General features: G+C 52.5%; 11 protein-coding genes across 11 annotated transcripts; 5 read left to right on the plus strand and 6 right to left on the minus strand.

The window, feature by feature from the left end:
• Positions 1 to 457: 457 nt before the first annotated feature.
• Positions 458 to 2,707, minus strand: POX_f07713 (Protein ABC1; the record flags this gene model as incomplete). The annotated part of the gene is made up of 1 exon (XM_050116508.1): positions 458 to 2,707. One exon carries the CDS (start codon positions 2,705 to 2,707, stop codon positions 458 to 460), a length of 2,250 nt encoding a protein of 749 aa, XP_049966647.1.
• Positions 2,708 to 3,114: 407 nt separating this feature from the next.
• Positions 3,115 to 3,327, plus strand: POX_f07714 (uncharacterized protein; the record flags this gene model as incomplete). Its single annotated transcript, XM_050116509.1, has 1 exon — positions 3,115 to 3,327. The coding sequence occupies one exon, from the start codon at positions 3,115 to 3,117 to the stop codon at positions 3,325 to 3,327; it is 213 nt and encodes a 70-aa protein (XP_049966648.1).
• Positions 3,328 to 3,860: 533 nt separating this feature from the next.
• Positions 3,861 to 4,904, plus strand: POX_f07715 (uncharacterized protein; the record flags this gene model as incomplete). Its single annotated transcript, XM_050116510.1, has 1 exon — positions 3,861 to 4,904. The coding sequence occupies one exon, from the start codon at positions 3,861 to 3,863 to the stop codon at positions 4,902 to 4,904; it is 1,044 nt and encodes a 347-aa protein (XP_049966649.1).
• An 853-nt stretch (positions 4,905 to 5,757) lies between these two features.
• On the minus strand, positions 5,758 to 8,248 carry POX_f07716 (E3 ubiquitin-protein ligase bre1; the record flags this gene model as incomplete). Its single annotated transcript, XM_050116511.1, has 6 exons — positions 5,758 to 5,931; positions 6,001 to 7,071; positions 7,144 to 7,688; positions 7,747 to 7,798; positions 7,864 to 8,007; positions 8,117 to 8,248. The coding sequence occupies 6 exons, from the start codon at positions 8,246 to 8,248 to the stop codon at positions 5,758 to 5,760; spliced, it is 2,118 nt and encodes a 705-aa protein (XP_049966650.1).
• Positions 8,249 to 8,648: 400 nt separating this feature from the next.
• POX_f07717 (uncharacterized protein) lies at positions 8,649 to 10,500 on the plus strand (the record flags this gene model as incomplete). The annotated part of the gene is made up of 2 exons (XM_050116512.1): positions 8,649 to 8,676; positions 8,744 to 10,500. 2 exons carry the CDS (start codon positions 8,649 to 8,651, stop codon positions 10,498 to 10,500), a joined length of 1,785 nt encoding a protein of 594 aa, XP_049966651.1.
• A 276-nt stretch (positions 10,501 to 10,776) lies between these two features.
• POX_f07718 (uncharacterized protein) lies at positions 10,777 to 11,800 on the minus strand (the record flags this gene model as incomplete). Its single annotated transcript, XM_050116513.1, has 2 exons — positions 10,777 to 11,202; positions 11,246 to 11,800. The coding sequence occupies 2 exons, from the start codon at positions 11,798 to 11,800 to the stop codon at positions 10,777 to 10,779; spliced, it is 981 nt and encodes a 326-aa protein (XP_049966652.1).
• Positions 11,801 to 12,218: 418 nt separating this feature from the next.
• Positions 12,219 to 13,809, plus strand: POX_f07719 (Maintenance of mitochondrial morphology protein 1; the record flags this gene model as incomplete). The annotated part of the gene is made up of 3 exons (XM_050116514.1): positions 12,219 to 12,252; positions 12,301 to 12,331; positions 12,405 to 13,809. 3 exons carry the CDS (start codon positions 12,219 to 12,221, stop codon positions 13,807 to 13,809), a joined length of 1,470 nt encoding a protein of 489 aa, XP_049966653.1.
• A 285-nt stretch (positions 13,810 to 14,094) lies between these two features.
• On the minus strand, positions 14,095 to 14,814 carry POX_f07720 (1,2-dihydroxy-3-keto-5-methylthiopentene dioxygenase; the record flags this gene model as incomplete). The annotated part of the gene is made up of 4 exons (XM_050116515.1): positions 14,095 to 14,229; positions 14,310 to 14,537; positions 14,583 to 14,681; positions 14,785 to 14,814. The coding sequence occupies 4 exons, from the start codon at positions 14,812 to 14,814 to the stop codon at positions 14,095 to 14,097; spliced, it is 492 nt and encodes a 163-aa protein (XP_049966654.1).
• Positions 14,815 to 15,068: 254 nt separating this feature from the next.
• Positions 15,069 to 17,200, plus strand: POX_f07721 (Mitochondrial translation optimization protein 1; the record flags this gene model as incomplete). Its single annotated transcript, XM_050116516.1, has 3 exons — positions 15,069 to 15,172; positions 15,242 to 16,951; positions 16,999 to 17,200. 3 exons carry the CDS (start codon positions 15,069 to 15,071, stop codon positions 17,198 to 17,200), a joined length of 2,016 nt encoding a protein of 671 aa, XP_049966655.1.
• Positions 17,201 to 18,435: 1,235 nt separating this feature from the next.
• On the minus strand, positions 18,436 to 20,346 carry POX_f07722 (Ammonium transporter 2; the record flags this gene model as incomplete). The annotated part of the gene is made up of 3 exons (XM_050116517.1): positions 18,436 to 19,683; positions 19,788 to 20,119; positions 20,235 to 20,346. 3 exons carry the CDS (start codon positions 20,344 to 20,346, stop codon positions 18,436 to 18,438), a joined length of 1,692 nt encoding a protein of 563 aa, XP_049966656.1.
• Positions 20,347 to 22,280: 1,934 nt separating this feature from the next.
• On the minus strand, positions 22,281 to 22,592 carry POX_f07723 (uncharacterized protein; the record flags this gene model as incomplete). The annotated part of the gene is made up of 1 exon (XM_050116518.1): positions 22,281 to 22,592. The coding sequence occupies one exon, from the start codon at positions 22,590 to 22,592 to the stop codon at positions 22,281 to 22,283; it is 312 nt and encodes a 103-aa protein (XP_049966657.1).
• Between the last annotated feature and the right edge of the window lie 351 nt (positions 22,593 to 22,943).

A 22,943-nucleotide genomic window follows, 5' to 3' on the forward strand; every position in this document is an offset into this window, starting at 1 on the left:
GAAGTTCAGGCGGGTGCAGCTTCATCAGCAGCCATATATGCACATTGGCTTCTATTCAGTCCTCTATTCAAGCCAAACATGATCAAAGATGCTGACAAGTTCGCTGGCCAGTAGCCTCTCTACTTGACTGCTTCCGAGGAGAGCTGGGAAGTCGTGGGAGCTACCTACCCTATGGGTCCGAGCATGGCACACCGCAAATTGCGATGCAATCTTCAGGATCCCGTTGCGATTCCCATAGACGTGCGAAGGTAATCGGGCCAGTAGAAAACTCTTTTTCGGCCTAACGGGCAGCTTGACCAGCAGCAATACTTTGAAAGGAGGAGGAATTCCTATGAGAATTGATTGCGCCAGAGTGGTACAAAACGCTATGATACATCTTTAGTTTTCTATAATACATCGGCCGGCGTCAAAATGGTTGTCGTGTGAGATAGTAACCCGGAATTAGAAAGGGACCATCTCAAGATCTTTCCACATCCAACCCGTTAGCCTGAGCCTTGCGAGTCGCCTCAGCAAAGAGCTCTTTGCAAGGCACACGACTGCCCAACCGAGCGCAGAGCAGGAACGCGCCACTCAACTTGCGATGCAGCGAGTAAGTTTCCTCCGGAGGCGGTGCGAGTCGCTCGCGAATCATGAGCGGGATCAGAGCGCGAACACGATCCGTGATTGTCTGATCACGGAAGTCGTACAAGTCCGGCGAGGACAGCATGAACGGTTCGGCGATGGTGACAATGGACGAGACGTGCGCGTCGACCATGGCCTGCGATTCCATGCCGGTCAGGTAGCCCAGTTCCACCGAAAGGTCTTGGCACGCCTTGCGGTCATTGCGAGACGCAGCAACTAGCGTTCGCACGTACTTGTCAATGAATTCCTTGGGGTACTCGCGTGATGCACCGAAATCGAGCAGCTCAAGGCGGTTCGTGCGGGCATTGTACAGGAAGTTGGTCCAATTAGGGTCGGTCTGCATGTATCGGAACTCTGTGATCTCGCGCAGACAGAGCCGCATGATCTGGGTGCCGATCCAGTCGCGCTGCTCCTGTGTGAAATCTTGAATCTTAGTAACTGCAACCCCCTCCAACATTTCCATTGTCAGGACTTGCTTGCCCGAGGCCTCGGTGATCACTTCGGGAACGAGGAAGACAGGATCATCTTGAAGAAGTTTGCGGAAGCGAGCTCCACACTCTGCCTCGCGAACGTAGTCGCACTCCCAGGCCAGCTCAACTCGAGCGTTCGCGATGGTTTTGTCGAGATACAAGCCCCGCGGGAGCATCCGAGAGGCGGTCAGAAGGATGGAGAGATTGTTCAAGTCGGAGTCGATCGAATCGGCGACACCTGGATACTGGATCTTGACCGCCACCGGTTTGCCCGTGCGTTTGAGTACAGCGGCATGGACTTGGCCAATCGATGCAGCGGCCATAGGAATTTCATCGAATGAACTGAATAAATCCCGCCAGTCCGGACCCAGGTTATCAGTCAACACCTTGTTACGCTGAGAGGCGGGCATGTAGTCCGCGCGGTCCTGAACCCGCTGCAGAACGAGCTGAATTGGCTCGGGTAGCATGTTAGAATCCTGAATGCTGAGCATTTGGCCAAGCTTCAAGGCAGCACCACGCATCTTGGATAGCTTGGCAACAAGTCTTTCCATATTCCCAGCGCTGAACATGATGGACCCGCTGTCTTGACTTCCAGTAGCTCGTCGCATAGTTTCAGTGACAGCGCCAAATGCCATGGACGTTGCAAGGCCGCCGTACTGCCACAATCTTCCCAATCTTGAAGATGGCACACGAGATTCCATCATCTGATATGTGGGTGGCTTGACCGCTGCGTTTGTCTCTGCAGCTGAGGGAACGGCTTCCTTTGCAATTTCGGCTGCTAGTTTCTCCGTCTCTTGTGTATCGCTTTGTGCCGCCGCTGTTGAGGAAGGCCCAGGCGTGTTTGTTGCTTTCGCAAGCTCATCTTGCACGAACCGATCCCTGTCTGGGGGGGGCCACTGCCCTTGCGATTGCGGTGCCGGTGCTGGTTTTCCTGAGAGCATGCGAGACACTCTTGGGCTCTGGAAAAGATTTTGCATAACCTCCTCCGACACCTCCGACGCTCCCGCAGCGTCCTTTGGTTTCTCGGGCCCCGTGGCTGAGTGAAAGACGTCGGAATTCAATCCATCCTGCCGGGTTCCTTGCGAATCACCGGCCGCCTTGGGTAGCTTCACTCGCGGCAAGGCGGACAGGTCCGGCGCAGTCTGGTGGGAGGGTTCGTAAAAGACCTCTTGCTGGGGGCTGACGTTCAGGCTGTCCGGGTTTTCATTGCCTTTGTATTGCGCTGTCTCGGATGGTACCTGGAATTCTGATTGGCGCTGAAGTCTTCGCGCCGCGTCGGGAGAGAGTCTGGTTGGTGCCGCCGCATTCTCAGAGACGGCCGTTTGTGGGTTGAATGCGTCGGCGTCCCTCTGTGAAGAGGCTTGTGGCGATGCGCGAGGAGCAGGGGCAGGGGCAGGGGAGGGCGTCGGTCCATCGTCATTGAAGCGACGCGCCAAGGTGGCTGCTGCCTGAGCTGTCAGGACTAGGCCTTCGACCTGTTCCTTGATGCCTTTGGTCAAGGACGAGGTACGGGTATAGACATCGAGCTGGTGTTGCCGAATGCCCAGATGTTTCACCGCGATGGATTTTGAGACATTGAGGAAATGGATGGCATCCAACACCCTCCGACCGGACATGATCAGCCAATCTCCCGTTCACCAGCGATCTGATCACAGCTGGACAGAATGACGAGTAAGTTGGTCAAGGTCGGAGCGGAGTACATCGCTCTACCTATCGCGATGGGGCAAAACCGGGCGGTGTCGACCCGTCCAGACTGTCGTCACTCGTCACTCGTCCGTACAGTTCTATCGCTCTACTGATAGTCTACGGCAGCACTGAGTTGGTACATTGAGAGGAGTACTAATCAGGAGCCCAATACATCAGGGTTGTCATCATTTTTTTTGTAGGACAGTATGTAACTTGGGGCATATCCATCAGGGTACGCTGCGGATCTTCCCTTCTAGGCCTTTTAGAAGCGCTAGGCGTATTGTTTGCGGCGCGAAGCGCCCACTTATACCAGGCTGATCGATTGGTTTACGTGATCATGGGTCTGACGGAGCTGTCGAGTTCCAGTAGTTCCAGAAACGAAACTCTGGGGGAGGGGCTCTTGTGGTTCAGAGGACAAACTCATCTGTGCTCCAACAATTATAGACACTGTGCCGCTGCCCACACTATCAAACCGTCTAACTGCGATGAACAATTCTCCCTTGTTACTGGTGGCTCCGGTACGGATGTGTCAAGCCTCCGATCGGCATGAATAATGAGAACTCCACGGCAGTTCCGATCAACCACGGGAGACGACCACTCGAGGAATTCAACCTGATAGAGAATCCGCCGGGCGCATGCGGCCGTCTCCGAGCGATGCTCCACTCTCGAAACGAGTCACCAATGAAGCACTCGTGTGGACATGGGCAGGTTGCATAGGCGATCCAGTCGGAAGAAGAGAGGAAGTCAATTACTACGTACTTTGCCCCAGTCGGTGACTAGGCCGACACGGTTCCGCGCGTGATGGTTCCCATCGCTGATTTCGTTGACTGTAATCGTCTTATCGGCAGCCCGGCTCCAGCCACTCAAAGGCCTCAGATTCGGAAAGTCTCTCTTATCTCGTATCATGTATATAGTCCTCCTCGAGAATCGACTTTCTAGAAAGTCTTTTTTCTCCTCTCCAGATTATTTACCATCGCTTCCCCAGATTTTGGCCATTGTCCCTTTTCCCCACATCCGCATCTCAAATCACGCTCGAAATAATAATTGCGTAACACATCGACCGGCAGCGATTATCGAATTACCATGCTGCAGGAAACCGCCCAGTCGCAGCACCTGCAGGCCGAGATCGCTCAACTCGAGGCTCGTCTGTACGACATGCGCACACAACTCGCCACCTCCAAATATACATCTCCAACATCACTTGCCAATCAAGATATGTCATGGAAATCAGCAAATGGTAAGACAACCCTGCAGATCAGGCAAGACCCCAGCATCACGACTGACAATGCAACCGCGAAACGACCAGACCTTGGCCACTCCCATATCGTTCACTCCCAATTTCACTCGGATTCCGTCCGCACCTCATCACTTCATGCGCTGCTTCTCCTCTCCGATTCCGCCCTTCCACTAGGATCCTTTGCATACTCCAGCGGGCTGGAGTCCTATCTCGCCCACAATAAGTCCCTTCGTGCCAACCCTCTTACTTCATTCCATCGCTTCCTCAAACTCTCCATCGCCTCCCTCGCAAGCACATCACTTCCCTACGTGCTCGCCGGGTACCGCGAGCCCGCCACCCTCGACACCCTCGACAATGACCTCGACGCTTCGACGCCCTGCATCGTCGCCCAGCGTGCCAGTGTCGCACAAGGCCGTGCCCTGATCGGAGTCTGGGAACGCGCATTCCGTCGGAGCTTCGCCGGGCCTGGTTCCGGCCCTGCCGCCATCGACACCGGGGCCGGAGTGGCTGCCACCGCCATAGAGGACTTTGCCGAGTCTCTCAAGGCCTTCAGGGAAGAAGAGGACGAGTACGACCCCGGGCCACAGGGCCACTTTGCCCCTCTTTGGGGAGTGGTCTGCCGAGCGATGGGAATCGACCTACAACAGGCGGCCTATATCTTTGTTCTCAATCACGCCAAGGCAGTACTCAGCGCAGCGGTGCGCGCGTCGGTGATGGGTCCGTATCAAGCTCAGAATATTCTGGCGAGTCACACCTTGCAGGAGACGATCATGGAGCGCATTGAGCGCGAATGGAATACTCCGGTGGAAGAGGCGGGCCAAGTGGTGCCAGCACTGGACCTGTGGGTTGGGCGGCATGAGCTCCTCTACAGTCGCATTTTCAACTCATAATCACGTGAACAGGATCACGGTTTGGAATGGTATCATGGACAGACGTTCTTTCTGAAACACATATATTTGATGCAGGTACATCGTCTTGGATATAAATAACATATTTTAATACTGAAATCAGAGCATTTTACGGAAAAATTTTCTGAAAGAGGGCATGAAATTCGTCATTGGCCAAACGGTGCCCCTGACATCTACATCTACTAGGTACTTCATCCCCCCCCCCCCCCCCCCCCCCCCCCCCCCCCCCCTTCGACGGATCTCCTTCGCAAATGTCTACCGCTAGGCCATCTACCATTGGCAGACCATTCAAGGCAGAGACTGCGAGGAGCAGGGTTGCTGCCCGGAAATGAGATTATTGATTCAGGCTCGCATGAGTGACTTGAGAATTTGACAGATCCTATTGAACTCCGTCGTGACATATTCTTACATGGCGAAAGGTCTCGTAGCTTCGAGTGACAAGAAACGAAATAGAGCAGCATAGTGCTTCCCGAGGAAGAGACATGTCCGGAAAAACAGAGAGCGCCGGCCCTTCGCTGAGTGAGCTATCATATCATCACAGGGCCCAGACAAGGAAAGGAAAACATGACCAGGAATTCAAGTGCCCACACACAGGACAGATGGTGGGAATGAAGTTTGTAAAACGCCATCTCCAACCTTATCCGGCAAATAAACCAAGGGAAACAGAATAAATCACCAAACACCGCACCATGAACCGCAATCATGACCACTGAAACAAGGGCTGGGGTAGAAGAAGTGCGCAACAAGAGAAGGGTAACAGAGAATCAGAAGAGAAAACGGGACAGCTGGTATAATACATGAAGAGAAGATCAAGAATGGGGTGGCGTTGCGAGGGTCACAGGGTAATATGCATGTGGTCGTTGCTGCCGAAAGATCTATTACAGTTAGGACATTTCCGGGACCGAGAAGTAAGCCGTTCCTCGACGCAGTCTTTGCAAAACACATGGCCGCAGGTCTTGATGACAGTGTTCTTGAAGTTGCGACGGCAAACAGTGCAAAGTGCAAGCGTCTATTGAAAATAGTGAGTCAAGGGTCAATCAATGGGGTTCGCGCTCACACGGTAGGATGTAAAGCTTACCCTTAGCATCTCATATTCAGAGGAATTGTTGCCAAGACTTTTGTTCTTCCAATTATCCAAGCTCTTCTTTGTATCCGCAAGACTCTGCTTCAGGCCCACGATCTCGGTTTCCGCTTGCCGTAAAGCGGCCGATGTGCTGCTCAGTGTGGCATCTTTTGACGTCGAGAGATTCTTTAGTTCTGTGACCTGGCTCTTCAAGCCCTCGACCACGATGTTGCTTTCCGTGAGCTGCTGCTGACTCGTCCGCTGCTTCTCAGACGCCGAGTTCAAAGCTTCCTTCATTTCGTTCACTTGCTTGTCCATGTTTGCTAACAAGGACCGTGTGGCGGCCTCCGATTCTTTCAATTGCGACACAATATCGGACGTCTTCGAGTTTTGCATGCGAAGTGTACGCACCTCGGCGTCTCGGGCTTCTTTGCTTTTCATGGCAGCAAAGTATTTCTGGTCGGCTTTTGATTTCTCAGCGGCCAAGCGTGCCACCTTATCTTCCAAAGCTTTGAAATCCGTCACTTTCTGCGAGGCAAGAGTCGAAAATTTCTTGTAGGCTGTTTGCATGGAACTCAACTCAGTATTGAGCATGGAGTATTGCCGTTCGAGGCTCGCGTACTTCGTGCGAAGCTCTTCCACGGGAATTTTGTCGATGTCGGAATTTGTTTTGGATTCTCCAGTCTGCACTCGCAGTCTCTCAACTTCAGACTCCAGTGCCGCAATGCGTGCTTCCCTCGCATCTGCCAACTCCTGCAGCTTTGCACCGGTCAATTTCTCTTGGTCCTGAGTAGTCTTTCGTATTTGCTGATCCGCGAAAAGCTCATCCCGTGCATTTCGTATCCGCGCCAAGTCAGTTTCGGCCCTCATGAGGGCTGCCTCTTTCTCCGCAATCGCAGCGTTCGACTCTTCTTCCAATTGAAGTTTGTATGCATTCCGTTCTGAGCGATATTTTTCGGCTTCCTCCCGTAGTTGCGTATTTGTTGCCTCAAGATGGTTGATGCGCTTCACCACATCATCATGTTGCGATCGAAGTTGTTTGAAGAGATCAGTGTGGGCATAGTCGTCGTCGGTAAATTTCGAGGACTAATAAAAATTTAGCGCGAGACCAGACCAGGACATTGACTCACTGCGAGTGAGTGTTCAAAGATAACATACCTTCACTTTAATATCGGTAATCTGGCTGAGAAGATTTGCGTTTTCGGCTTCCAACTTCTGCAGCTGTTCCTTCTGCTTCTCTGATACCACATTCAGTTTATTGTATGAATCTTCCAACTCCGCGTTCCGTTCGGAACCGGACGGCCCACCGTTTGCTGGAGAGCCTTCATCGCGTCTTGCCCCCGCGCCTTCTGAGCCAGGGCGCTTTCCCCCTAGCAGGTACTGTTTCTCTAGCTTGGCAACGGTCAGACTGCGCGCACGATCGAGCTTTTTCTCCGCAACCATATAGCGAAGTGAAGCTGCCTCTAAACTTTCTTCTAGTTGTTGTTTCTCGGCAATAGTCTGTTCCAACTTCGCAATCGTGATCTTTTCCTCGGCGAGCTTCTTCGCTAATTCGTTTTGGAGACTCGTGACGTCAGGTGACAACGAGTCCATTTTGGACTGGAAAAGACTGATGATTTCGCGAATGTCATCCGAGCGCGCCTTCAAATGCGCCTCAAATTCACTGACATCTTCGAACTGAAGAGAACTCTTAAAAGTCATTTCTTTGCCATCAGTTAGCTTGACATGCCTCGTCAGCCGGGTGTCAGAAGACCAATTCACCTTTTGTTTGTTCATGCGAGGTTCCTAGTAAAATTTTGACCTCATCGACAAGCTTTAAGAAAGAAATATTAGCGACAAAGGCAATGCTATGGATATTATCGTTGGGTGTGAGCTCACTTGACGGAACCAAGCATCGATGGCGCGGAGATGATCATCATGATGGGCAGCAGCTTTGGACATCCGATTCAGCTGCGACTCGAGACCAGCTTTCTCACGCTTGTATTCTTGCATTTGGCGTAGGATGGCATCTTTTTGAAAACGCTATTGCAGACCTCATTAGTAACGACTCCATGAACCATTTACGATAGACATCACGGAGGCACGCGCGCGAAGGCTTGCGAAGGGTGAAAACACAGATCTGAAAACCTACCTCCAAATCGTCGCGCCAGGGCATATCCGCATCTGGGTGGGGTTTGCTGGTACCGTTAACGGTGGTGGCTTGCTTCTTCGACGGCGGGGCCGATTCATTGCTATCCGCTGCGGGCCTCTTCCGGTCCTCCATTTTGACAACTGCGGACTCTTGGGAGACAACGGAGAATTCAACGGCCGTCATCAGTGGCTAGACCAACATTGAAGAGGGGATCTTTGACACCGCCAGTACGTCCAGCCAGTCAACCACAGACAAGACCTCGCGACCAAGTGTCAACCTGACGGAAAAGACACCAGATTACAGACAAGCTCTGAATATCAAGGTGAGCACAAGGACGAGGAAAAGCGACAATCACAGTATTGTGGAGCTGAGATGAATGAGGTCGAAGGAGTTGAAGACAGGAGGATTTTCAACGAGGTTTAGCCTGCGGCTAGCGCCTCGCACGTGACCTTGAATCCACTTCCCCGGTTGCGCGACACTTTTTCTCGGTCTCGACTCGCAACCCCTCTGGTCTTCTCTGGGGTGGTCAACTATGAAGTCATTCTCGAGCTCAGTAGTTAGTGAGTTATGCTCAGAGGTCTCGGTATGCCACTTGTTACCGCTTTTGCTAATTATCCCATTTCACAGATAAATCGGGCAAGAAATTTGCTCCGAAGGCGCCGCCCCGCCGCGGCGCGCCGGTTCCTGCTGCGCCCGCGCGAAGGACCAGTTCAGCCCAGCAAACATCAGCGCAACAGACTCCGAAGCAACAGACTCCAACGCAGCCCACACGCGCTCCATCTGAAAAGGGGACAAGTGAAAATGTTCATCCGTCAGCCTCTTCGAGAGAGCCGGAACCGCGTACGACCTCTCAATCAACTGAAGTCTCCACATCAGAGCCAGCGAAATCGGCTACGCCGATTTCTATTCCCCGACCAATCCGCAAACCATCCATCTCCAAGACTGCAAATGTCGCTGTACCTATCTCTAAGGTCTCTTCTGTTCCCGCCGACACAGCCGATGATGCCCCTACCTCACCGCGAACTTTACCCACCAAGTCAACCGATGTTTTACCCTCCATAGAAAATGACAACACACCCGTGGTCTCTGTGGAAGAAACGACTCCAACAGAGCCTAGGATTGCAGAAGCTGCTGCGGGTTCAAGCCAACCATATCCAGCTCCACAAGATGTGCGCTATTCCGAGGACGCGATCTCTCCCCGCCAATCAATATCGGCACCGCAGCCTACACATACCTCGCCCGTCCCTGGGCGGTCCTTGAAATGGGCTAAAAAAACGTCGGATTTTACAAAGCGAGGAAGAGGCCCAATCAATGCGATCGCTCCTCCCGAAACTGCTGCAGCGTCCAGCGATGCGGCAGGAGGATCGCTTGTACCAATACCTTCCGATTCGAACGGGAAAGGAAAGAAACGAAAGGCTTCCAAAATTTCCGAGTCGGGTCGTGACTCGGAAAAGCCCAAGCGCCGTCTATGGAAACGCGAGCCCACTCCCGAGGGCGCTGAGATGGTAGAAATTCTTCCCAATGTGGTCAAAATGTCTGAGCTGTGCAAGGACCTTAAGACCGGCAAGAAATCTAAGCGAGAGACTGAATTGCGTAGACTTGAACTTGAGGAACAAGAACGCAAACAGAAAGCACATGAAGAGGGTACAACGGTTACACCAGCGCACAAACCTCCTGAGGCAGATGCCGGCAAGACAGACCGTCTAGCAGATCCCAAACAGCCACAGTCTGGCCCAGTCATGCGCATTGTCAATGGCGAAATTGTTCTGGACAACGCATCACTGGAGGTGGACCGTCATGCCGATGCTGCTCGGGCCGCCGGCGATCTCGAAGATGTTGTCGAAAACCAGTTGACTCGAAAAGTCAACCAGGCCACTTATGGCAAGCGCACAAAGAACGAATCCTGGAACGAAGAAATGACAGATCTTTTCTATCGTGGATTGCGGATGTTTGGCACGGATTTCATGGTGATCAGCAAGCTCTTCCCGGGGAGATCTCGTCGCCAAATCAAGCTGAAGTTCAACAACGAGGAGCGCAAGGATCCTCAACGGATCAAGGATACTTTGCTTGGCCCGCGCGAATCAGTTGATATTGCTACGTACTCTGCGATGACCAACCAGGTCTACGATGATCCGAAGGTTATCCAGCAAGAGTTGCAAGAGGAAAAGAAACGAATTGAAGAACAGCATGAGAAAGAGAAACAACTCCAGGAAGATCTGATGCGCAACCCAACTGGCACAGACGCGAACGGAGATGCCGACACTAGCGGCGAAATGGGCAATGCTGCGGCTCTGAAGTCCAAGCGAAAGAAAAATGTGAAAAGCGCGGCCGGTGGCGGCACGGAAGAGGTTCTGGGTTCGATTGACGATATCCCCATGGTCTAACTTGATTTTCTTGATTTATGAATTCGCATTGAGGAGCGGGCGTTTGAAGGGCATCTTTCTGATCTAGGAGGTGGTCCAAGAGGATCACATGGCGTTTTTATACCTTGACTACCCACAAATGAGCCGGGGAGTTGACCGGCATTTGAGATCACAGAATTTGCCTTTTGCTAACAAGATAGATCTTCTGAAACAAGATTGAATCTTTCAATCACGCTGGCTATTGCAATTTCGTCCCTTTTTCAAGCCGACTAGATCAGACATAGGTAGCGAGCCTGACTAACTACCTGCGCCTTGTCGACCCGAAGCCAGTACTTGTTGAAGTTGACGAGAATGAGGGTGATGGATGCGAAGAAGAACTTCCTTCCCCATTGTCATGGTCCCTTTGTCCACCAAAAATGGGTCTCCCTTGCTGCGAGAAACTGCGGTTGGTGTTTGCACCACGACGCCCCAGCCCGTATCCCGCTGCGGCGCCGCTGAGAGCTCCTGTCCAAAAGCCCGGTCGCCACCCCTGCGAAGATGTTGGACTCCCAAATCCAAAACTGGAGGCATCGTCAGAACAGGTGCTGCTATACGGTGGCGGAGGCTCTGGATAGTCTCCATTACCAGAGCCACCACCTCCATGCCCACCACCTCCTCCACCACCGCCTCCTCCCCATCCTCTTCGTCCTCTCGCAGCCCTCCCTCTGTGGCCACCCCGTTGACCTAGACATTCTGCCAGAAAGCGGGAGGCGATAAATAAGGATACGGCAGCGAAGAACCCGAAGAACAGAATGTCCCCTATACTCTCCACGAGTCGTTTCCCACCTCGCCCCGAGGCTTTTGTGCCCCGGCTAAACATCGACTGCCAGTCATACTCATCGCTTGCCTTTCCAAAGCGCTGCTCGCCTTTTTCAGTGAGAAGCATTCGATATTCGACTGCGCAGCTGCCTTTCAAGACCCACTTGTCTTCGGAACTGCGATATCCTTCACATATGACGTCAGTTGCGCCAAGCTTGAACTCGCTGGGCAATGAAGCGGTACATGACCACTGTACATCTTCCGCGTCGTAGTCGTAGCCATCATTTGTACACCGCATGACATCAACTTGATATAGATTGCAGATTTTCTTGGATGGACCGACGCAAGTGAGCTGAGGAACTGGAGAGACACGTCGAGCTGTGGTTTGACGATTTGCGCGAAGTGTCAATGTTTGAACGTTGGACAAAAGGATCGCATCCTTGCCAGGCGGCTTCTGCGATCTGTCGCAAACCACTGGCGATGCCGCTAGCAGCGTCCAGATTGCGAAAGACGAGCCGCGCATCTTTTGGAGCTGTAAATCCTTGGGCAAGACGAAGCCTCACAGAGGCTGGTTCGGTGATATCGAATGAGAGAAAATCCGCGCCGGGACCAGGGAGGATGGTCAGATGGGCGATTGAAAGTAATGATTGGAGGTGTTTTAAGATTAAATCTGATCAGCGAGTTTTTGTAATACGAAGACAACGAATATTGTGACTCCCTTGTCTTGTGGTCTAGATGTAGGCTAATGAACAATTGTATGCACTCGTAACGTGTCCAAAGAAAAGCGGGACTGGCGTCGATAAGAGATAAAGCGAGGGACAATCGCCTTATCGATAAGAGGTAAGTCAGCCAAGAAAGATCCGCCGAGGCCAAACTTTCCTTCAACTTGTAGTCTTCGGCGGGGACGATTCACAAACGGTGATTGCAGACTGTCATTGACAATGACGCTTCCGCAAAGTAAACATTCCATTGAGCGTGGGTATTCTCTTCTTGTCTCATTGTCAGGCTAACCGTCGATTGCAGATGATGCCGTCAATGTGACACCTCAATCCTCGTAAGTCGATGACGACCCAAGCTCGCCCTTTGTAAATCTAGACCGCTAACATAGTAGTATCTCCTCCTCCTAGGCTATCTTTCACGCAGGGCTTCCTGCTCGGACAGCTTTCTGTCGTTCTATTGATTGGTGCTTTCATCAAGTTCTTTATCTTTGGAGAAGCTCCGCCACCTCCATCGCGAGGGTTGTCAAATCGCACGCCCCATAGGCGCTATAGCTCCGCCTCCAGTCCCTCTCAGGACCATCAGAAATCGCTCCGAGAAAAACCGTCCACGTCCAATGTTTTACGACCTGTTCCGGCTTCGTCAACGAATACACGCTCAATTCTTCACAAGACCTACTACAGTCCCACAAATCCTACTTCCAAGCATGGCCGCCACCGCATGCACCATTCCTCGCACCAGCCCGAATCGTTGGACTGGTTCAATGTCCTCATAGCACAAACAATTGCGCAATATCGACAGACCGCATACTTGCTCAAGGACTCACCGACATCGTCAATCCTGAGCTCCCTCACGGCAGCCATGAACAACCCCGAGAAGAAGCCATCCTTTATTGAGAAGATTAACGTCACGGATATATCGCTAGGCGAGGAGTTTCCGATCTTCAGCAATTGTCGAATCATCACCGTCGATGATCCCAATTCTGATGGAGGCAGGCTGCAGGCCTTGCTGGACGTGGATTTAAGTGATGACAATCTCTCCATCGCCGTGGAGACACAACTAGTCTTGAACTACCCCAAACCACGCTCCGCAATCCTTCCGGTAGCATTGTCGGTCTCGGTTGTGAGATTTTCTGGAACTCTGTGCATTTCACTCATCCCAGCATCGACTGATTCCCTTCAAAACCCAACGGGTGCGCCAGCATCAGCTTCAGAAGCTCCCGATCGGCCCGACAGCACCGCGGGAACTTCCGATGCAGGTACTGCGCATGGTCAAACCCCTCCCAAAAACAGCCCGAAGAGCAACGTTGCCTTTTCATTTTTACCAGACTACCGACTTGATCTCTCAGTGCGCTCACTCATTGGATCGCGGAGCAGACTCCAAGACGTGCCCAAAGTGGCTCAGCTTGTCGAGGCCCGTGTCCATGCATGGTTCGAGGAGCGTGTCGTCGAGCCTCGCGTGCAAGTCATTGGACTACCTGACCTGTGGCCACGGATGGGCCGTACTGGCGTGCGGACAGGCGAAGACTCCGATGCAGGCTCGGCGACAGCACCGAGAAGTCCCGGCTCTGCAGATGCTGGAGCCGCTCCTCGATTTGCAGATGATCGCTCCCGAGACTCAGAAGGATTGAGGTTTCGAGGAGGTCTAGATGCACGCTTGGGGCTCGGTGCGGGCTCACGAGGGAACAGTTTCAATGTAGATATGGGCAACTTGCGTAGTCCGAGCATGACTCGGCAGGATAGCACAGGAGGTACGGCCGACCCGCTCGAGATGCCCGGTGGTCTCCCAGGAGCAATACCCGCAACTCGAAACTGATTTGAGCAGTCTGATTGAGTAATGAAAAACTTGGTCGGAGCGGCAGTTTATTTCGTCGAATCTACTTTTTCCAGTGGCATGTAATAGTACCGTGCAATGAACCCGAGCGTTTTGCCAATATCTATCCTCCGGTGTCCATCGATTGCGGTTTTTGATCAGTTGTCTAAGGGGCTCGCTTAAGAGACAGCGCATACAATCAAAGACCCGGTATAGATCGTCATTGAAGGTAGGTCATTGCATATTGCATTCTTCGTCAAAGAGGGGGGGACAGTCCAGTAGAGACCGCTAGTTCGCAGCCGCGGTAGGCTTCAAGATTTTCTCCACATAGCTTTTACGATGCGGGTTCACATCAACCTCCGCGTCGCGGTTCAGTGGAGTCCACTTGGGCTCGTCTTGGAATAGACGCATAGCCTTGACATACTGTTGGGGGTAATTGAACGTTAGCCAACCCGCCGTATGTATTCGAAGATCTCCATCTGGTTTATTGCTCAGCCACATACATTTGACTCGTTGGTTGTGAAGCGGTGGTAAATGCCCGCCGGAAGAATGATCATGTCATCCTTCACCAGATCGATGCGGATCCATTCATCATCTTGGCCACGGACGTCAAAGTAACCTTCACCGTCCAGAATGTACCGAATCTCCTCATCCTCATGAAGATGCTCCGCGAAGAACATTTTCACCTTCTCTTCGTAAATATCGCCCATAGCCTGCGGAGACACACAGACCTAGTCACGGTTCTTATAGCCACGCTCCTGTGCGATCGTATCAACCGCCTCGATTGTCGGGCAGTGGTGATATGTCACACCGAGCGAAGCGAGCTTCTCTTCAGAGACAGGCCGACCGGAGTCGTGAGGCTCGCGCTGGTCACCCTGGTCATTGTAGAGGTAAATTTATTAGCAGCGGGTACGTCTCTTTAATTGCGTCATAGTCTGTTTTTCAACAACCTGGAGATCGATCGAAGAAGTTACTCACTGGCTTGTTGTCGTACCAATAGGCCTTCATTTTGAATTTTTTGAGAAGTACTCTTAAGATTCCTGCACAAAACAAAAGAAATAAAAAGAAAACAAATCGTACAGCGCAAGGTCACAGTAGCGATTCGCGGGACATCATCAGCCCCGCAATTGGCTGCTGTGATTGCGCGACCGGATTATGTCATCTCTTATCAGTCACGTGTATTTACGATATTTTTGTCTTATCGGGACAGGTTTGTAGATCGGTTGTTCACGACGAGCTTTCAATAGTAAAGACACTTTACCATGCTGCTCAGGGCGCGCTTAGCATGCTCAGCGCGTCAGCGCTTATGGAATTCCTACCTGGCCGGTAAAGGTCGTGGGCTGGCGACAGTTTCAAACAACTCGCAGTACGTTATTTGACTCCTTTCACCCCGTTCTGATAAGCTTCAGACTGACGCCCTCTACGCTCATATCAGAGCTTACGATGTTGTTGTTATTGGCGGTGGCCATGCCGGCTCAGAGGCTTGCGCCGCTGCTGCTCGATCTGGCGCTCGCACTGCGTTGGTGACGCCGTCTCTATCGAATATTGGCGTCTGTTCCTGCAATCCCAGTTTTGGAGGGATCGGCAAGGGCACGATGATTCGCGAAATCGATGCGATGGACGGTGTTGCTGGGCGGATAATCGACAAAGCCGGAGTCATGCTTCGGGTGTTGAATCGCTCCAAGGGCCCGGCTGTATGGGGACCTCGCGCGCAAATCGACCGTGATCTATACCGGAAATATATGACGGAGGAACTGGTCAATACGGAAGGGTTGAATATTGTCGAGGGCAAGGTGGCAGACATTGTTGTCTCGAAGGAAGGGACTGAAAATTTGCCAGGCGCCCAGGGCAAGATTGTCGGTGTTCGCTTGGAGTCGGGGGAAGTGATTCCGACTGGTCGAGTTGTCATCACCACGGGGACATTCTTGGGAGGTGAAATCCACATTGGACTGGAGGCTTATCCCTCTGGACGAATGGGTGAGGCGCCAACATATGGGTTGAGTAAGTCTCTTCGCGACGCTGGATTTCAGCTCGGCCGCCTGAAGACCGGTACCCCTCCACGGTTGGATATGAAGTCGATCGATTTCTCAGGCTTGGAAATTCAACGCGGTGACTCGCCGCCGATGCCTTTCTCCTACTTGAATTCCACAGTGGAGGTCGGGGATGAGGGGCAGCTCAACTGTTGGTTGACGCATACAAATGAGGCATCTCACGAAATCATTCGCGCCAACCTTGAAAATTCGATTCACATTCGAGAAACTGTCCGGGGACCGCGCTACTGTCCTTCTCTGGAGTCCAAGATCATCCGATTCAAGGACAAGAAACAGCATCAGATCTGGCTGGAACCCGAGGGCTTCGCTCCCAACGAGGTCATCTATCCCAACGGCATATCTATGACCGTGCCTGCAGACGCGCAGTACGCTATGTTGCGCACTGTCCGCGGGTTGGAGAACGTCAAGATGCTCCAGCCAGGATATGGGGTTGAATATGATTACATTGACCCGCGCAACTTACGGCCGACGCTCGAAACCAAGTTGATCAGTGGTCTTTACCTGGCCGGCCAGATCAACGGTACCACCGGATACGAAGAAGCTGCTGGTCAAGGTATCATTGCCGGCACGAACGCCGGCCTGGCATCCCAAAATCGGGGATCCATGACACTCACTCGCTCTGACGGTTTCATCGGCATCATGATCGACGACCTTATTACGAAGGGCGTGTCAGAACCGTACAGAATGTTCACCACTCGAAGTGAATACCGCATTTCCACCCGCTCAGATAACGCCGATCTACGTCTCACCCGCATGGCTCGTGAAGCCGGTGTTGTCGGCGATCACCGATGGCGTCAATTCCGAGACACTGAAGACCAGATTCAAGAGCTCCAAGCCCTCTTGGAGAAGACAAAACTTTCGTCAACGGCATGGTCACGGAAGGGTTTCAAAGTTCGTGCCGATACGTCGATTCGCTCCGCGCTCGACATTCTCTGCCTGGATGGGTCCGATATCGACACCTTAATCCCCCACATTGAAGCAGGGCACGGTACGGCGTACAATGCTTCCTCCTTTGCACTGGAGATTCGCACCCGCGTAGCCATCGAGGGCCGCTACGCGCCTTACCTCAAACGTCAGGAGAAGATGGCCCACCGGTTCCAGCAAGACGAGAACTTGCTTCTCCCCCCGATTTGGATTACAGCAAGATCTTCGGGATCAGCAACGAGGAGAAGCAGGCGCTTGAACGAGTCCGTCCGTCTAGTGTTGGCATGGCCCGACGCATTGAGGGTGTCACCCCAGCAGGTGCCCTCCGCTTATTGATGCATGTTCGGAGAGGCAGCGGGTTTGTCAAGCAGACTCCTGAAGACCCTGCGACTGCGAAGATTCTGGAATCCGCCCCTTGAAGAAAAAAAAAGAAAAGAAAAGAAAAGACAGGATGACGGGGAACAGGACATGATGTCTCTCATCAAACTATTTGGGGGGGAAAAGGTATTTTATTTGCATAGCGGAGCACAGTCGAGGCGCTAGGAACGTTTACTTTGTACATAATAGGTTCTCCATGTCTTCTTTGGCCTCTGGTCTTTAGGTCTTCACCTCTGGTGGGTGTGTTACATTTTTTACTTTTGATTTTTTCAATGCGAATTGACCAGTGTACATTAATCTGAATCCCTTCTAGTCTTTGTGATTGGTATAATATATAGACTAGATTTCTTGCTAGTCATTCGGATGTTGAGCCTTTTCGTACCTTGACCATCTACTGCAGACTCCAGGACTGCCTCCATTGGTCTCAATATCATTCATTCGGCCTCAGGCCTAGGCTGGGCCGGAACCCCCGCAGCCTTGAGTCGTCTCCCGCCTCGGAGAATTTGGGCTACTCCAAGGTTGGAAACTGTTCCAGCGAGCTCGGGTGAAACCATGAGATATCTAAATGTACCCACCCAGCTCCACTTGACCAATATCAGGTATCTGAATTCGGTACGAGCTCTCGAGAATCGAGCAGGAAATTGCAGTAAAGATGTGAACCAAAATTCTAAATCTTATAGGTCTAAACTCAATTCTCTATAGGGCCAGACCAAACATTGAAACAACACTGCCTTCTTGATCGACAGCTCAAAAACATTGCAAATTCACATCGGAAAGATAACTTGAGTATCGGGGAGGGGGGCGAATGAACTCCAAAGAATTGACATGGCTCTCGCATCCCGCACTAGCCATGACGTGCGGCAGAGGATCAAGAGGGAGTAAGGGGACAAGATCTGAATTCACCGAGACAGGGCGTTGATATGGTGGAAGGAGGTAGAGGGAGAATTTGAGGGGAAGGTAAGGTTGCACAAGGCAAGTCCGCGAGAAGAGAGATGCAAGTCGCGCCGAATCGACAGAGGGTGATAAAGATTTGTCAGGGTGGAGCGGGATGTTGATCGTAGAAGAAAAATAAAGTAAAAAGCCCCAGGCTTTTATTTGGCCGAAACAGGAGACAGAAATGGTAATGAGAACACGCTCAGAGGGATATCGAACAGAATGCGCAAATAGGATGGCACGGGAAAAAAAAAGACGATGAGAAACGTGGCGCATGTGAAGTGAGCCAAATGAGACGAAAGGAAGAGCAGGAAAGCAAAATTATAAAGGCCGTCTGAAAGCTCTAGTCGGTCTTTTCGTCGACGGGCTTCAACACGACCGGCGTATCGGTGGGTGGAGGACGGTGGGTGTGCGGACCGGTCATCTCGGCGACCTGTCTGGGGGCCGGCGCAATCTTCACCTCCTGAATATGCATATCTCCTTCACTGCCACCACGCGAGCTCTGGCTGGGTTCGCCATTTGGCGGCTGGCCCTCGAGCATCATTTCGGAGTGCTCTCCGATGCCGTAGCGCTCGGCGGCGGGGATCTCATGACCGTCCTCCAGCTGATCCTGCTTCTGGGGAGTCCAGGCAAGGTAATCACGACGAACCTCAACGTAATCGTAAGCAAACTCGCCAAGTTGGTCGTCGTCCATGCCCAGGAGCTCAGCCTCTTCCGAGGCACGCAGGTTCAGACCGGGGATGGCATTGATGGCATAAGCAATAAGGGCGGACATGACGAACGAATACGCAGCGGTGGCGACAATGTACGCGATTTGAATGTAGAGTTGCTTCCAGTTGTGGATCACCCAGCCACCCACACCCGCGCCTGTGCTGACACCGTCCAGGCCAACGATCGAATCGTCCGCGAAGAAGGCATTGAACAAAAGACCGATGATACCGGCAATGCCGTGCTCAGCCAACACATCCATACTGTCGTCGATGCGAATCCAGTACTTGATCTTGGTGGCGTAGTTGCACACAATGCCCGTCACGATACCCAGGATCACACTGGCCCAGGGGGAGATGAAACCGGAGGCGGGAGTCGCTGCGACCAATCCAGAGATAGTGCCGGAACACCAACCGACCATGGACCACTTGCGAGCCAGACGCCAGTCGAGCAGCACCCAGGCAATGGCACCGAAGGCGGCCGTCAGGTTAGTATTCCAGGAAGCCATCGTGGCGCGGAGGTTGGCACCGAAAGCAGAGCCTCCGTTGAAACCGAGCCAGCCGAACCACAGGAAGACGGTGCCGAGGAGAATCAGGGAGACGTTGTGAGGGCGGAAATTGAGCATCATACGCTCCTGGCGACGACCGAGGACCATGCTGTAGGCGAGTGCAGAGAAGCCCGAGCCAATCTCGACGGGGCCACCACCCGCATAATCCAGCACACCATACTTGAAGGCCCATCCATTCGAATTCCAGGCCCAGCAGGCAAGCGGGCAGTAGACGATGGTCGCCCAGATAAATGTGAAGACCATAGCGGGGAAAAGACGGCCACGCTCAGCGACAGCACCCATGACAATGGCGGCAGTGACGGCGCAGAATTGCATCTAGAGAGGGAAGCGGAAGGGTCAGCCGACGATTGGACTACTCTCTCTCGAGACGGAGGAGAAGGTAAGCTGCGACGACGGGCTGTCTGTCACGGCACACTTACCTGGTAAAACGCATAAAGCAAGTTGGGAATCAGCGGAGATCCCGGACTGGGGCCCGCGAGCGTCTTCATGAGACCAAAGTTACGCAAATTGCCGATGAAGCCGTTGGTTGCCGTGGGGGAAAAGGCGAGAGAGTACCCCCAGAAGTACCATTGGAAGGTGATGACCGACATGGATGCCATACAGGCCCAGATCATACTCAGGGCCGACTTGCGGCGGGCCAGGCCAGAGTAGAGGAAGCCCAGGCCGGGAATCATGACCAAGACCATGGCCGACGCCACGATGATATAGGCCTGGTCACCAGCCTGGAACCACTTGTTCACATTTTCAGTGCCTGTCATGATTTCAAAGTTGGATATGGTCAGTTTCAAGAGCATTCAAGTGATCGTCTGAGACGAATGTGGCGTGTCCATCACCACGGCTCCGTGGTGACGAAGGGAATCACGTACGGGAATCACCACCCAAGGCAGCATTAGTTGAGAGATCATAGTTTGATGGGGCGCCAATCCAGTCGTAGGAGGCATAGTCTGGCGCGTAGGGGGATTTCCCGTTGAACGACATCTTGAATGTCGCTGGGGGGAAGAGAGAGAGCTCGGGCGAGCTCGAGAGACGAGATCAGAGGCGGACGAGGCTCCCTGCAGTAGAGGCTTCTCTATACGTTTCACAGGCAGACGATTCGAGGGCAGGTTGAGTTTCAGGTGTGACCAGGTGTGAAGAAGTCGTCAATGGGGATTCTGGTCCGGGGGTGTCAAGAGCAGGCGGAGAAAGATAATGTGGGGGGAGGAGAGAGGTGAGATGGAGAAAAGAAAGAGAGATGGACCGATCGTGGGTTTCCAGGTGTAGACGAGGAATTGGCCTGTACAAGAAGAGAATGAGGTCCGCCGACCCAGCGAAGATCGGAGCGGAGGATGTGGAGAAGAGGACGAGTGTGAGCAGAAACGAATCGCCACGAGGAAATCCCGTAATTCTTATTATTCCTCGTCCCGGATAATCGAATGATAAATTTAGGATTTAGGATTTCGGGGTTTCTGAGTCTGGAAAGGGCCAACCCAGCGACGGAACGAAATAAGGTGGCCCGGGAATGTGTGGAAATGGGGACCAGACCACTCCGAAGAGGGAATTCTCCATACCCTTTTTTTTTTACTTTTTTTCTTTTTCTTTTTCCGTGTTTTCTTTTCTTCTTCCTGCCTGATCATGCACTTATTCTAGTGGGACAACAGTCCTGATATACCGATACTGAGTTTGGTGACATGATTCCTTATGATCTTTCGCTTCCAATTCGCTGCACTCGAATCCCTATCAGACAGGAGCTGCAATTTCGCGCAGGCCGTACAGTCTGGGCATAACCTTGTCGCTAAACGCGATATTGTCGTCAAAGACGTGAGGTTATTTTCATTTTCGTTGTTTTCTTTTTTTTCATGTATTCCAAACACGCCAAGTCACTGCCAAACGAGTGGTGGAAATCCTGGGTATACGTCGTCAATCGCAACAAGCAACGCAGATTCGGATCGACACCAAACAAGCCCTTCATCGCAGAGTTACCAGCTCCACTTTGGACGAACAATCGGGCCCAATTCTGGCACGGTGGAGCCGAAGATGAAAATTAATGCTGCGTGCTGAATGTGGGAAATGTCATACATATGCTGTCGAAGCTAGGAGGAGCCTGGGAAGGGAGGCGAGCAGAAAGGCGATGGACTTCTGCCGTCATCAACGTATGGTGCATTTGACTACACAGAGAGTATACTTGCATGGCGAAGACTAACGGAATGATCGAGAGGCACATGGTTTGACGTGTGCACCAGTCATCACTCATCACCTCCAAGTGTCCCAAAGCCTGGATTGGTATGATACTTTTTTCTGCACCGAGACCTTTTCCTTTCCCGCCCACGAATGATTGTCGTCGTCTGTTCGGGACTGAAGAGTGGAGACTACAGAGTGACGAGTGAAGAGTCCAGATAGTCGAGCAGTGAAGATAGTGAAGATACTGCAGGTGGGCCAGGCGCGGGTACGGGAAAAACCCAAAATGGAAAACGGAAAAAAAGAAAAGAATGCGAAAAATCCAGATTAGGAAACCATCTTACGGAAAGGAAAGTTCGAGCCCCAAAATGGGCAGTGCCTGACCACTCAATTTCTACGGACGACAGAGGGGGGGGGAGTGGATGACAGCAGCAATTAGCAATGGGCCCTGATAATGCCCGATAATCATCTCCCACGTCTGAGTCGATACGCCCCCACGCCCTGTCAACCTTCCTCTCGGGTCCATTCTCATACTGGACCGCTGAGGACGATCGTGAGCAGCCATCGTTTCAGATCAATCTGGAAGAACAAAAAAAGTCAAAACCACCGCAGGCGTGTGATTAGTGCTCGCGTGCATCTTCTTCGAGTCCGAAGGAGTAGCACCGTCCACGAAATGAATCTCAGCCGCAACGGAAGCTTAGCACAACTCGAATATCAACAGCTGGTGGCCATCGGCGGCCAATTCAGATGCGCTGTATCTACAGAATACTATCCTCACTGGCATCATCGTGAATCAAGCGTCGACGGCCGGCTTCATCGCCCGTGGCCGGGAACTCAAAATCATCGCCCCAGTCCCAAACACAACTGGAGGGATATGGTGTGGCAATGTATTTTGCCTCAGTCCCGTGGGTCTTTTCCGAATCCAAAGTCCACCGCACTGGACCCTCGCGCCCCCGCCCACTTTTCAGTGCGAAGTACGGGTGAGAGGCCCGAAAGCAGTAATGATAAGACCCAGCTTGACATGCCTCGCTGGATGGCACACCTCGACCGGCCCAGTGAGCAACGACCATCGCATCGTACCAGAAAAAGAAACGACACGCTTGGCCATCACAATGGCAGCCCAGAGGTGGAGGTTCAAAAAGCAATGAGAATACCTACAGCGCATTATAGTGATAGATACCTCCCAGCTTTGATCCGAGTCGACGAACCCCCCCCCCAACCGACGCGGAGGGGACCATTCGCTGCGCCACTGAGGTATCTGTGTTCATCGGTCCGTTGGGCTGACTGAGTAGCAGCTCCGTGAGGACACAAGTCTTTCTGGATCCTGGAGTGTCCCGGGGACCATGTCTCCGAGACCGAGCTGGAGCTGGCACCAGCCATCCCGCCGACGACTTGCGATCATGGTCACCCGTTCGCGGGGC

This window comes from Penicillium oxalicum, chromosome VI, assembly GCF_001723175.1.
Source record: "Penicillium oxalicum strain HP7-1 chromosome VI, whole genome shotgun sequence".
Lineage (NCBI taxonomy): Eukaryota > Fungi > Ascomycota > Eurotiomycetes > Eurotiales > Aspergillaceae > Penicillium > Penicillium oxalicum.